This window comes from Primulina tabacum, chromosome 15 (genome assembly GCF_025594145.1).
Source record: "Primulina tabacum isolate GXHZ01 chromosome 15, ASM2559414v2, whole genome shotgun sequence".
Classification (NCBI taxonomy): Eukaryota; Viridiplantae; Streptophyta; class Magnoliopsida; order Lamiales; family Gesneriaceae; genus Primulina; species Primulina tabacum.
Window position 1 is genome coordinate 34283710 of NC_134564.1, and position 13889 is coordinate 34297598.

General features: G+C 32.1%; 2 protein-coding genes and 1 pseudogene across 2 annotated transcripts; 1 reads left to right on the top strand and 2 right to left on the bottom strand.

Annotated features, from left to right (window-relative positions):
* Positions 1 to 265: 265 nt before the first annotated feature.
* LOC142527618 (protodermal factor 1-like) lies at positions 266 to 1816 on the bottom strand. The gene is made up of 3 exons (XM_075632461.1): positions 1522 to 1816; positions 920 to 1292; positions 266 to 816 (listed from the first exon to the last, which is right to left on the bottom strand). The coding sequence occupies exons 1-3, from the start codon at positions 1646 to 1648 to the stop codon at positions 471 to 473; spliced, it is 846 nt and encodes a 281-aa protein (XP_075488576.1). The 5' UTR covers positions 1649 to 1816; the 3' UTR covers positions 266 to 470.
* Positions 1817 to 6621: 4805 nt separating this feature from the next.
* Positions 6622 to 9918, top strand: LOC142526356 (taxadiene 5-alpha hydroxylase-like; annotated as a pseudogene).
* Positions 9919 to 10255: 337 nt separating this feature from the next.
* Positions 10256 to 13424, bottom strand: LOC142526357 (phosphatidylglycerophosphate phosphatase 1, chloroplastic/mitochondrial). The gene is made up of 5 exons (XM_075630694.1): positions 12697 to 13424; positions 12537 to 12614; positions 12189 to 12262; positions 11988 to 12095; positions 10256 to 10536 (listed from the first exon to the last, which is right to left on the bottom strand). The coding sequence occupies exons 1-5, from the start codon at positions 13328 to 13330 to the stop codon at positions 10423 to 10425; spliced, it is 1008 nt and encodes a 335-aa protein (XP_075486809.1). The 5' UTR covers positions 13331 to 13424; the 3' UTR covers positions 10256 to 10422.
* Positions 13425 to 13889: the final 465 nt, after the last annotated feature.

Consider the following 13889-nt stretch of genomic DNA (forward strand, 5'->3'; position numbering starts at 1 on the left):
CTTGCAACATCCACCACGCTGTCATGCTTAGTTTACTCGTAATGCATTAAAAAATTACCATATTGTATATATGTAACTTTTAAATGGTAGAGTGCATTTTCTTGCAACTGCATGGTGACATGGGTGAGAGACACCGGTTGAAGACTGAACTTTCTGAGTTTTTATATTCACCGTCAAAAAATCTGTTGTTTTTTTCTAAAAGTATAAATTTGTTGTTTTGATGTCTTGAGAAGTAAATTGTTGAATCCGAAACATGACATAAATATGCAATACGAACAAACAACTAAGATTATTTAAATAAGAAAGCATAAGGTTGGTATCCATCTTGATTCTGTGACATTACAGTAAAGTAAACAATCTCATTCTAAAGGACTTCACACAAACAATCGAAATGCAGCACGAAACAAACTGAACATGACAGAAGCAGTGATCCATAACATAAAGAATATGACTGCTTTTCAGACTCTTGGCTAGGTTCTTCCCCCATTAGCCAGCTTGAAGAGCTGTGCCTGAGCTGATGCTGCCTTGTTTGAGCTAAGAGCCGCGATAAAACTATCCCTGACTTGTGTGGTTGAGTAAGGGAACCTCGCGTGTGCCATGGAGTTGAGGAAAGCTGCAGTTCCTTCCCTGTAAAGTTCTCCATAGCCATCGGTACGTGTGTTTGAAAGAGCCTGAAGCACATTCATGTTAGGACTAAATCCAGGTACAGTAGGCACACCTAATGTGCCACCAATTGTTCCGCCATTAACTGGTCCGCCAACTGTTCCAAGCCAGCCAATTAATCCCCATACAAATGTCGGGTGATTCCTCCAGAAACTGCAATTTACAGGGAAAGTAAGTTCAATACCATTCTTCCGACTGGATTATATTTTGGATCTGTAAGTATGATATATATTTTTTCGTGAAAACCTGTACTTACATGCAAGTAAAAGGTGGAGAGGCTGGACCAAAGGAAAATGGAGGTGTTGGAGTTGTGACACCGGGAGTGCTTGGAGTCCCTGGGGTGGTGACAATTGGAGGGTTGACGATTGGAGTGGTTGGCGAAGTTCCGGTACCTGGTGTCGGAGTAGTTGGTGTCGTTGGGGACGGGGTTGAGGTTGGAGGGGAGTGGTAGTATCCGCCGCCTCCACTTGGAGTAGATGGACTAGTTCGGTGATGTCCATGTCCGCCGCTTGGTGGGGTAACACAGTTGGTTGGTGGAGAACTTCCATAGCTGCCGCTGCCACCTCCATGAGAAGGTGTTGGAGTTGCATGGCCACCTCCTGAACCCTGTGATGGAGGGGTGTATGAACCTGTAACACAAGAAAGCAAAGATGATTTGGCCAATGTTGAAACGCTTATTTATTTTGTTTGTGCTTTGCTTCGTGTAAATCAGGAAGGGTAATCGTAAACCATATAGAGATCATCTTGGTGAGATTTCATGTGTTCAAAAAAAGGTTTGTTCAAACATGCGTCAAGAAACTTCAAAATTGTAAATATGTGTGTGCATGAATGAGTTTATGAGTTGTGTCTGAGAATGACCTGATGGAGGATAGTAGTTTTTCTGATCTTCAAAGTTTGCTGCAGACATGACAGGAATGAGCAAGTTTTGGGAAAGTAACGCCGCCCACAGAAGCAGCATGGCATGCTTACTTTTCGAACTCTCCATTTTTGCAGCCTTTCAAGAAAATAAAGATTGGCTTGAAGAAAATAGAGGAAGAAAGAGTGCTCAGAGTTGAGGAAGAATCCAAGAGACAGCGCAGTCTATATAATGAGTTATCAGAGACCGAAGTAAATATAAGCAGGTAAACAAGTATGTGGTTAGTTGTATGTGTTGCAGGTGCATTTAAACTGTCATCTAATCTCACTAGCAATGTTCTTATTTTTCTAAAAAGAATTTACCCCGCCCTGGGTGTGTGTTTGGCCTTGCAAATCAAAAACCTTTGCGCGCATAGTTTTAGCCATGGCAGGGGTGAACTCAAGAAATGCAACTAGGGGCAGAAAAATATGGTTTTATAAACCTCGCACACAATATTTTTAATGCTGTTGCTTGTTTTCCTAAATATTTGACTAGTTTTGACCCATGTCACATCCCATTTTTTTGGGTTTAACTGACATCCTAGTTTATATGATTCTCTGACTAGGAACAAAACTTAACGTGTATGTTATGCTTTTCCTAAATCATCATGTCATTTTTAAATTTACCTTCTGTTGCAAGTATATAATAGAATTTTAATCTTTCATGATTTCTGCCATTTCCCACTACGGTGGATTAAGGTGGGACAAATTTCTTGAATATACTAACTTATGTTTGCGTTTATCTATTTTCTTTTTAAAATTACCTTTCACGGCTCCAAAATTCTCCACGCCTTCATAATTGCAATCCTAAAAAGCCAGTTTCTGTAACAAATAACCATTGGCTGCAGTGCTTTTTCTTCTCAATGAATGGCATCATGGTGAATTGCTCAAGTTGGCTCATTTGCTTGGTTTCTTTTAATTCACAAATAAGCCTCGACTCTTATTGAACTTGGACCTCCTTGCGTAGATATAGATTAAGAAATTTGTAATTTAATAGAATATTCTTTTATTTTTATCAATATTTTTGAATTCTTAAATGCATCTCCCATAACATAAAAAAATATGACTACCGATGGAGTGCGGGCAGTGAATTTTACGACACAGTGATAAAAAAATAAATTAGGTGTAATGTATGAATTTAATCGGAGTAATGACTGTGGCAGAGAAGTAGGTGAAGAGGTTGAAAACTGACAGAGAGGAGGCCACATTCAATTCTTATCGTAAATGAATATATATTTCGAATCCTTTCAATTCTGAGCTCACCCCTGTCAATGCCCTCTTTTGACTACTGTTCCTTGTCTGTGTTATCTGTCCGACTTATATAAAAATATACATATATAAATATGTATATCTTCTATATATGTTACAAGATATATATTTACGTTGCAAGTGGAACATATAAAGATTATACGAGGAGAACAATTCTCACGTTACTCACGCTATTTTTAAAAATCATTAATTCAATAATTGAGTTGTTTTAAGTTTGATATACATATATGTATATAATGTTACGATATTCTGTCTAAATATAAAAATATTTATTAATATGATCCATAATCACAATCATATTCTTGCTATCAGTTTGACACTTGTTTTAATATCACAACTTTAAAATTGTAAAAATAATATAGTTAGACTATGAGTATTCAAAATAATTAAACAAAAAACAAATTTTTTTTATAAGAACTTTAATTTCTAAATTTATCGTGATATATTTTGAAGTTATAAAGTTCTATACATAAATAATATCCTAAAAGTTAACTACAAGTTTTACAAGTATTTATTAATGAAAATTTGACGGGACATAAAATATAAAGATAATGTTAATTTTTTTAAAACTTTTATTTTTTGAGAAAAAATACTTAAAATACATAAAAAATTTTAAAAATCTTATAAATCATTTTAAGTAATTGTAGATGTAAAATAATTTATTTTACATAAAAATTATTTGAATTCATTCTTGTTTCTTTTTTCTATCCTTTTGATGGATATAATAGTAATTATTATACATAAAATTAATTTAAACTTATTTTGATTCTTTTAAAATGTTTTCTTGTGGTAACAAATAATTATTTGTGTTTGTCATCCATAGTGTCTTACGATTTGACAAATTGACAGACACGTCAGTGCAATCCTCATTATGTTCACCATCAGCTTAATATACGGCTTTGCACGAAAAATCACAATTATAAGAAATAAAAATCGCGTCTTGAGTAACAAAAATAACTTTTGACCTGAAAATTAAGAAACGTTCGAATTAAAAGATAAATTTTTCACTATCATTCAATTTTGTTGGGTTAAACGTGTATGGATGAGGGTAGTACTGAAATGAGTGAACTCTTGGGAATTTTCGTGAGTTAAGCTGCTGATATTGTGTCACTTATTTTAAATTTCATTAAAGATAAAGTTTTTTTAAAAAGAAAATGGGCCGTAAATTTCATTCCAAAAATAAAATTTCATTTTTCTTCAATTATTATAAAATTCATTATTACCTGAAAACGAAAAAAAGACATGTATTTATTAATATTATTTAACGAAGATAAGAACATATTTGTAAATTCACACAATTTTATTAGAGTTTTCAAATTTATTAGTCATGTATTATTTACGTTATTAATGGATTTAATCTACTCAAGTTAAAAATAAAAATTGACAAAAAAACTCTCATGAAGTTGTTCACGAGTCAATTTTGTGAAACATGTCTCCTATTTTACGCTAATCATGAAAAATCAATGTTTTTCACTCAGAAAATTGATCGGGTTGGTCAATCTGAAATATATATACATGATACCGACTCACAGAAGACTTATTCAAAAATTGAAAAACTATAAAATTTTGAAGAAGGGTGTATGTATGCTTCATTTTCATCAGATTTATTTAAATTAATTAATTAATGTGAAAAAAGAAATCAGGTAAATGGAAATAAAAAAAAAGAAGATGGAATTCATAATCAAACAAAAAAAATAGAGAAATCAAACAAAGAGAACTATTTTTAAGATAAGCATATAATTCTTTTTTTTTAAAAAAAATAGATTGTAAATTTTATTATTATTCTATTAATTTTAAATTCTATTAAAGGTATAGTTTTTAAAACAAATAGAGTATAAATTTCATTTGAAAAAATATGGCTAAATTTCTTTTTTTTTTAATTTATTTTGGAATTAATTAATAGCTGAGAAAAAACAAATAATAAAACATGTATTTATTATTATTATTTTAAATTTCATTAGATATATACAAAAATTTAAAAATGAAGTATAAATTTCATTCCAAAAAATTAAAGCTAAATTTAAATTTCATTCCAAAAATTGATGGTTAAATTTTATTTTTCTTCATTTTATTTTAAAATATATTAAACAATAGATGAAAAAACAGACAAACAAAGATAATTATATTAATTATAATTATTTACGTTATTCATAGATATTAATTTATTAATGTTAAAAAAATTGACACATAAACTCCTATGATATATATATGTATATATATTAGAGTGTAAATTTCAAACAAGTCAAAGTCATATATTTAAATGAAAATTAGAGTAGAGTAGAGTAGATTAGATTAGATTAGATATTAGATTAGATAGATTAAAAACATGAAAAACAAACAAAAAAAATTTTAAAAAAAATGAAGTGCAAATTCCATCACAAAAAATAAGGTAAATTTTATTTCTATTTAATTTATTTTAAATTTCATTAATTAATAGATGAAAACATGAAAAAAAACAAAAAACAAAAAAAAATAAAAAATGAAGTGCAAATTTTATTAAAAAAATATATATTAAATTTCACTTCTCTTCGATTTATTTTAAATTTCATTAATTAATAGATGAAAAACAAATATAAAAGAAATATGTATTAATATTTATTATTAAATAAAGATAAGAATATTTATGTAAATTCACAAGTCAAAGTCATAGTGTAAATTTCATCTAAAAAATAGTGATTAAATTTCATTTTCTTCAATTTATTTATAATCTATTAATAGCTGATAACAAACAAACAAAAAAAATGTATTTATTATTATTATTATTATTTTAAATTTCATTAAAGATATAGTTGTTTTTTAAAAAATTGGAGTATAAATTTCATTCAAAAAATGAAAGATAAATTTACCCATTAATAGCCGGAAGAAAACAAACAAAAAATATTTATTAATATTATCATTTCGAATTTCATTAAAGAAAGAGTTTTAAAAAAAAAAAAAAAGAAGTGCAAATTTCATCACAAAAATGAAGGCCAAAGCAAATTAACAGGTCAAAATCATATATTTAAATGAAGATTAAATTAGAGTAGATTATATTAGATATTAGATTAGATATATCAAAAACATGAAAAACAAACAAAAAAATTTAAAAAATGGAGTGCACATTTCATCACAAAAAATAAAGTAAATTTCATTTCTCTTCAGTTTATTTTAAATTCCATTAATTAATAGATAAAAACATGAAAAACAAACAAAAAGGAAATTTTTAAAAAATACAGTTCAAATTTCATCACAAAAAATATAGGGTAAATTTCATTTCTCTTCAATTTATTTTAAATTCCATTAATTAATAGATGAAAAACAAATAAAAAAGAACATGTATTAATGATCATTATTAAATGAATATTAATTAACTAATATTAATTATTAATATTCATTTAATAATGATTAACTAATTATACTATTGTATTATATTAGATTAGGTTAGATAGATATACTGATGTTATAATTATTATCATTATTTTCTTTATTGGATGAATAATTGCTTATATATTCACTTGCAAGTTGCATGTTACTCCCCTCCGAATAGACCTTTCAATAAGGGATAGCGTAGACCATCTTCCGGCAGCTAATTCTAACATGTATTACCTTACAAAACATAAAATACCCGAGTTTCATCTATTCAAAATAACATAAAAGCTTAATAAATAAATAGAAAAATGTTTTTTTTAAACAAAAAAAAAATTTCCAACTCTTTCGAAAATCAGCCAAAGTTTAAATTCAATTCCCATGCAATACAAAATTCTTCCCAAATGAAAGTGTTGGATCGAGTAAGTCGAGCTTGGAGAATCTGACCAGAAAATGTCAAAACGGAACCAGTTGGAATGCCAACCATCAAGTACAGATTATGATAACAAATAGAATATTAATCTCGATAACGGAAAGATTTATGAACTTCCATAAAATTTGTTATTAAAAATAAAGATTGTAAATAAAATTTGACCAAGTACCAACCAACAAAGCATGTGTTATATGTCTCCGGGTTAGGGACTTGAACGTTTTGGTAAGATTCACTAATCTTCAGAGATTTTTTGGGCACTATTCCCCGTCTGAAGTAGGATTTTACCATTTGTTTATCAAAAAAAGAAATATTCCCCAACATTTAAAATGATTAATATATTCTTCCAGGATCAATATTTTAATAAGAAAACCCCCAATTATTATTTCTTTGTTGAATTAAGTTGTAATAAGTGCATCTTTTTGGTAAAATCTTTCAATCTGGACCGTCAACATTGCTGTCCACATCCCATGCAGATCCACAACATATGCATGTTTTTTTTCTTTTTTAATAACATATCTTGCAGTGTCCCCTTGTAATTAATCCAACACTTTATTCGATACCCAAGTCTTAATTTTTTTAATTAAAAAAAAAGCATCAAAATTTCACGTTTACATACATTATACTTTTTAAAAATGAAATCACGCTACATTAAAAAAAAATAAATGAAATCACCCAATCAAAATAATTAAGATCTCACATGCATGTATTAGTTGTTGGATATTAATCACAGAAGTATAAAAAGATTCGAGTTCCCACTAAATTAATTATAAAAACAAACCAGATCTCTAGGGATACCCTAGCGATCACGAATTTTACTCGCTGCTTGAATGTGCTGTCCAAATAATTTTATTTTATTCTTCTAATTTTCAACACTTGACATAATTAATAATTATAATCTAATACAAAGTTCTCATGCATAGCATATATAAACAAAATTAGCAGCAGCATTTACCATAGTCCGTGACACGAATCAGTGCACACAAAAAAAAGGAAGAAGAAATTACTCTGATTCTTCCGCTCTCAATCTTATTAATGTCTTCATCAATGAATTTTCTTATTTCTCCATTGTTTTTAGTCATTTTTCCCATCATTTTATCCTTGTTCTTGATACGATATAACTGGACCAAGAACAAAAGCAAGAAGAAACTTCCTCCAGGCCAAATGGGATTGCCCTGGATTGGTGAAACCTTAGATTTCTACAAAGCACAAAGGAAGAACCAACTATATGAAGATTTTGTTGAACATCGGATCCGAAAATATGGGAAAACATTCAAAACAAAGCTTATGGGATGCCCCACAGTCGTGGTGAATGGTGCAGAAGCCAATAAGTTTTTTCTGTCAAATGAGTTCAAGTTGGTGATAAGCTCGTGGCCTGCATCATTAGTGCAGCTAATGGGACCGAATTCGATCATGGAAAAGCAAGGGGAAAAACATCATTTTCTGCATGGGATTGTGGCCAAAAGCCTAAGTTCTTCTGGTCAGGAATCTCTCGTGCCAAAAATATGCAGGATGGTTCAAATTCACTTCGAAAAATACTGGGATGGTGGCGAAAAAATCATCAGTCTTTACAATTTAACAAAAGTTTTGACATTTTCAATTGTGTTGAAATGTTTTCTTGGAATCGAGGTGAAACCAGGGATGTTGGAGATTTTCGAAAGGGTATTAGAAGGGGTGTTTGCTGCACCTATTAATGTTCCAGGATCGAAGTTCTCGAGGGCTAAGAAAGCACGCAAGGATATAGAGAAGATGTTGGTTGACGTTATTCGAAAGAAGAGATTGGAAATGGAAACGGAAATGGAAATGGAGGGAGGGAGAGGGGCAGCAGAGGAAGAAGGGAGTCTACTTTCTGGATTAGTTGCAGCACTTATTCATGGTGGGATAAGTGAATCAGAGGTGTTGGATAATATAGTTTTGCTTGTATTTGCAGCATCATGACACCACGTCGTTTGCCATTGCCATGACATTTAGGATGTTGGCTCTACATCCAACTTGCTATTCTTACCTTCTTAAAGGTACCTTTTAGGTTCAAAGATCTCCCGCTATAATAAAAGTTATGATTAATAGTTCATAGTAGATTCAGATAGTTCAACTTATGGGTGGCGTAAATGCCACATTATGAATACTGAAAACAATCTAATTTTTGCAATTTGGTCATCTAATCTATTCTGTTTTTCTTATCATATATATGTTAGAACATCATGAGATTTTGAGCAGCAAAAATGGGAATGAAACATTAACATTTGAAGATACGAAGAAGATGACATATACCTGGCAAGTAGCAAGGGAGAGTATGAGGATTTTCCCTCCCATTTTCGGATCTTTCAGAAAGGCAATTGATGATATTGAATATGAAGGCTTCACAATTCCAAGAGGATGGAAGGTAAAAAGCTTTTAAATAGATGCTAGAGACACAACCTCCTATGTTGAAGGATATACAATAGGAGCAACTACATTATGGTTGACCAAATCTGCACTGTCATAAATAACTTTAATATAAAGAAAATTCATGGAAAGGAAGGCAAATCTATAAAATCACACGTTTTGTTTTGGTTAAAATAACTAGCCCGGCAAATCTGTAAGGAGTTCATCTGATCAAGAAAACTTGTGAACTCAGAGATCTCTGAAGCAGACATCAAGAAATCATGAAAACAATTAACATAAGTAAAACTAATCATGTTTCGAATCTGAATGAGTTGTTTACTCACAATTATAAAAGGCCTTAAAGTTAAATTGATTAGCACAAACATGGAAGATATGCACATGAAACACCAATATTAGGTGACCATTACGAAATGAAAGAAAATAATCTTTAAACTATATTGCTATGCTTTGATGCAGGTGCTATGGACTACATATGGAACACATCACAATGCAAAGTATTTCAAAGATCCTTTGAGTTTTAATCCAAGTAGATTTGAAGAGCCAATTCAACCATATGCTTTTGTACCATTTGGAGGAGGACCTAGACTGTGTGCAGGATACCAGTTGGCAAAGCTAAATATCCTCATATTTGTGCACTATGTAGTAACACGTTATGACTGGTCTTTGGTAAATCCTGATGAGCCAATTGCTATTGATCCACTTCCATTCCCTTCTCAAGGAATGCCCATTAATATTTCTCCCAAATTGCCATGAACCCAATATCGTTTCAAAAAAGAAAAGAACATTTGTTCAAAACATGTACTCGAATCATCTTTGAAAGTAAATTATATATAGAATGACTAGTGTTTAAACACTTACAAGACATGTACATAACAAACAAGCTGCGCCAGTCCTGACAGATATAGTTATATTAATAGCAATTTGTCATTTTAGTCCTCTTGCACCTTCTAAAATTGAAGCCTATTTCTGACATGTTACATCTAACATTTCAAGCTAGTTTTTTTCAAAGCACATCATGTCATCATGTAATCCAGACAATAATGAACTTAGACTTGGCATGATGGTAGATCACGAGTCACATGTTTAATATTACTTGCAAGCATGGACACAAGATTATTGTAATGCTATGCAAAAAGAAAAAATAAATATAATGAAATTATTTGTTGTAGGTAAACTATATTCATGGAAATGTATTATTGTAGATTAGATCACTCACGCTTGCACCTGATTTCCTTTAAGAATACTTGTAAAGAGATTGGAAGAGCCATGGTCTGATAGAAAACTGAATGAGATCCATACATATATTTCTCACATGGTATTGCGTACAAGGGAATGTCACAGACAGTTTGCTGTTATTCTGCCTCAAGACATCTTCAATAATCAGTAAGAATAACTAAACAAAGAAAGACTCGGGCTTCTAAGTATCAAAACCTGTATCAAAGTGGTTCATTATTTACACACTTCATCGGATCGGTAAGAAGCCCATGAGTGATTGGCTTCAAGCCTTTCTCAGACCATCTCTTAACAATAGCCACTTCAAGCAGCCTCACCTGTCAGTCATTTGTTCTATCATACGTTTTGAAAGGGAAAAGAAAAAGGCAAGATTCTGGGAAAAAGGAATTGTGTAAAGCTGGAACGAAGTAATGCACGAGGGTCGATGCAGATGGCTATTTAAAAAGCTAAGACTCTGAATTGTATCCATAGTTAAAATTTCCCCCAGATTTTGCCAGCTGTATCAGTAAGATATGAAGTAATAGAGAACAAATTGGGGTAAAACATATAAAATGAACCAATCTTTACAATTAATGCTTTATTTTATTGAATTACACTTTTCAATTTTTGGAAAACATGTGCAAGAAGCAATTTAACAGAATCAGATTCACGAGGTCTCCTTGTGAAACTACAGCCACTGTTGTGATAACATTGAAGGGCAAAACCAAGAGAACGAACTAAGGCACCATGGCATGGGAGTCATTAGCAGAAAAGAGTGCAAGAAGTGACTTCTTAGTTATTAGAACTATACTTATGCAACCGGCATGACAACTTGAACTCAAATGCTTTTGAATTCTTTTAGTACTTGACAACTTAAGATGGGGGGCTTAAGTATTGACAAAGTTTTACATAAAATGTTGTACGCTAATTTCATCAGCCAAAAAGGAAACATCTACAGGATCATTTATTATCCGAAGTGAAAATCCAACAACCTAACCAAGGGATAAGTATGGTATACATCTCCCAACTTCTCCCAAAAAATGTCAACTTTTAATTGGAAGTATCAAATTGGCACATATAACCAAGTTATACTCTTTCACTTCTTCACCACTCATTCCCCTGCATATTTATCTTTTGGTCTCTTATTTCCATCATCTGTAAAACTTCATTAGCATTTGAATTTTTTTAGCCACTATAATTGAGCAAATCCACCGCTCATCCACTTTCCAGTAACTCAATGATCCCTGGATTTTCCTCCAGTTTCATGTACCACAATCTTTGTCCCCAGTAAACATCTCTATTCACTTGTACTTAGATTTGGTTTTAAATAGCAAGGATTATTCACAGGGTTTGTGTGATCTGAAATATGGAGGTTGTAAACACCATCACAGCCAAGAAACTATTATTCTTTAGGTGGAAAGACTGAATTGGAGGGAAGCTAGAGCAAAGAGAAACATATTTATGGTTCAGGTTTTTTTTTTACCTACCGTTGATCAAACCTCATGGCTCTAAGCCACTGACATCAAATTTCAACAGTAAACTTTCATTTGAGATACTAATGACACCTAACAAGAAGTGGAACTTAACCCAGCTGTAATTTATCACTGAATCCAGTAGATTGTAAAATTGTCGATATTCAGAAGCTAAAAACACTCAACTTTCCACTACATAAGCATCTATCTGGTACCCATTCAGCGTAAATGAGTCCTGAATCCAAACCTTTTATGCTCAAAATCTTTAAATTTGCAGAAAAGATTCTCGGGGGATAAAATAAGTTCACTTGACCAACCTGCCTCACAATCAAAGGTTCCTCCGTATGACTCAATGGTTCGGTTAGTATCGTGAAGAGACCATGTCGGTTACCAAAGACAATATCAGTGAAGGGCCGGTCACCCACCTGTACTTTGGACAATCAATACACTTGATGATGTGATATTCCAAGAGAGAAAGAACAGCCGAAGACAAAATAAATAAAAATCGAGGATCTCACCATGACAAGTCTTGATGATTCACAACTAAAGTTATTTTCAATTTCTTCAGCGTTTCCACCTGGCTTCTTCCCCCCTGTGTTAATGTAAATACAATTTTGATATCCAAATAACTTTGTCATCCATGGGAACCATTTGATTTCACATTTTTCTTTCATTTGAGGAAAAACCACCAGCATGCGTGGGGGTTGGTTATCATGACTTCAAACAGGTTCAAATAACAACTGTTTGGCGGTTTATCCATTTAAATTCAAAAATATATATACATAAGTACTTAAAATAAAATAATAGTCACGCCCAACAGTTTAGAACAGCATCGCAGGCTTCAAAAAGAAAAGGAAAACACATACCGTGCCTTATTACTTTAATTCCTATAGCATCCTCGAGGGCTCTAGCTTTTCTACCATCAGGATCATACTCACGCAATCCTAAAATATCATACTCTGAACATTTCATTCATTCAAAAGAAAATAAATGTAACGAGAAATTTTAGAAGGTTTCTGAAAGTACCCGCAGAGTTACTGAACACTGCAATATTATCTCCGAACACCAATTTACACTGTTCTATGGATGATGCAAGTGGCGCCCACAAGCTTAAAGAGTAAGGAACAGTGATAGTGTTGTCCTTATCAAAGACCACGCCTTTAAACCCACTATTTTTCAGCTCAGCCCAATTGATATACCTTATATCAGGCACACTAACATGCGGCATCACCAAGTGCCTATATTTGGATAAAATCCCCACGGAACACGTGATCCCTTCCAAATTAATCCTCTGCCCCAATGCAGCTTTAAAATCCGCCCACCACATGATCGATGGAATGTCCCAATCTATCACGGAACCTATCTCTTCTTCACCTTCTTCAATTTGAGGTTCCTGGATTTCAAACGAGGAGTAAAAATCTTGAAAAAGCTTGTGCTTTTCTCGATTCGAGCAATTCGTGTTCTCCGAGTTATAATGATTGCGCTTCTTCTCTTGCTCCTTGCTGCAGCTGTTTGTGGCGGTGAGTATGAGAAAGCTGCAGTTTTTGCACTGTATTTTCCTAGGATTTGAATCAAGTGTTACCTTGCTGTGAAATGGGGGATTTTTAGGGAGAGAATGATAGTAGCATGTCTGCCATGAACCAATCGAAATGGAGTGCATATTCGATTCAACATCAGCTCTTTTTTATTTGTGTGGTGAACAATAATAAATTGTTGCAAAAATTTCGTTTCAGTTGGGTAAATTAGGGATTCGAATTTGTCCGTATCTTTGAACATTCTGAACCTCCAATATCTTCTCAGTTCGTTGGGCTTTTATTTTGTTGGGCTCATTTCTCTTGGGCCTTATGTGCTCTCTGCTATAATTCACATTTTAAAAAATTCCCTATTTTTTTCTAAAAAAATAATTTAACTCAATTTTCCAACATATGGTTTATGTCAGTTACTTTTACTTGTATCTCTCTCACATAAACAATTCAATCATGTTATAAAAGTAAATGTGTGATCATTAAAGTTTGATCGACGACGACACAATATCACACGAGTTTTTGTAATTTTAAGTAATCTACATTTGGTGACCAAGGTAGTTCCTAAAAGTCACATCCACATACTTAATTAACCGTAGATATATACGAGAAAATTGTAATTTTGGTTATTTATATTTGATTATTTGTGATTTTAGTCATGTATATACTATCAAATTTTAACTTTAATATGTTGCT

Bases quoted from the DNA above. Each gene is read 5' to 3' on its own strand.
- LOC142527618 (XM_075632461.1), bottom strand. From the start codon at position 1,648: ATGGAGAGTTCGAAAAGTAAGCATGCCATGCTGCTTCTGTGGGCGGCG. The intron at 1,293-1,521 runs GTCATTCTCAGA...CTTGTGTTACAG, and splicing joins AAACTACTATCCTCCATCAG to GTTCATACACCCCTCCATCA. The intron at 817-919 runs GTAAGTACAGGT...TGTAAATTGCAG, and splicing joins TCTCCACCTTTTACTTGCAT to TTTCTGGAGGAATCACCCGA.
- LOC142526357 (XM_075630694.1), bottom strand. From the start codon at position 13,330: ATGCACTCCATTTCGATTGGTTCATGGCAGACATGCTACTATCATTCT. The intron at 12,263-12,536 runs GTATGTGTTTTC...ACATTAACACAG, and splicing joins AATTAAAGTAATAAGGCACG to GGGGGAAGAAGCCAGGTGGA. The intron at 10,537-11,987 runs GTTGGTCAAGTG...AATGACTGACAG, and splicing joins AACCTTTGATTGTGAGGCAG to GTGAGGCTGCTTGAAGTGGC.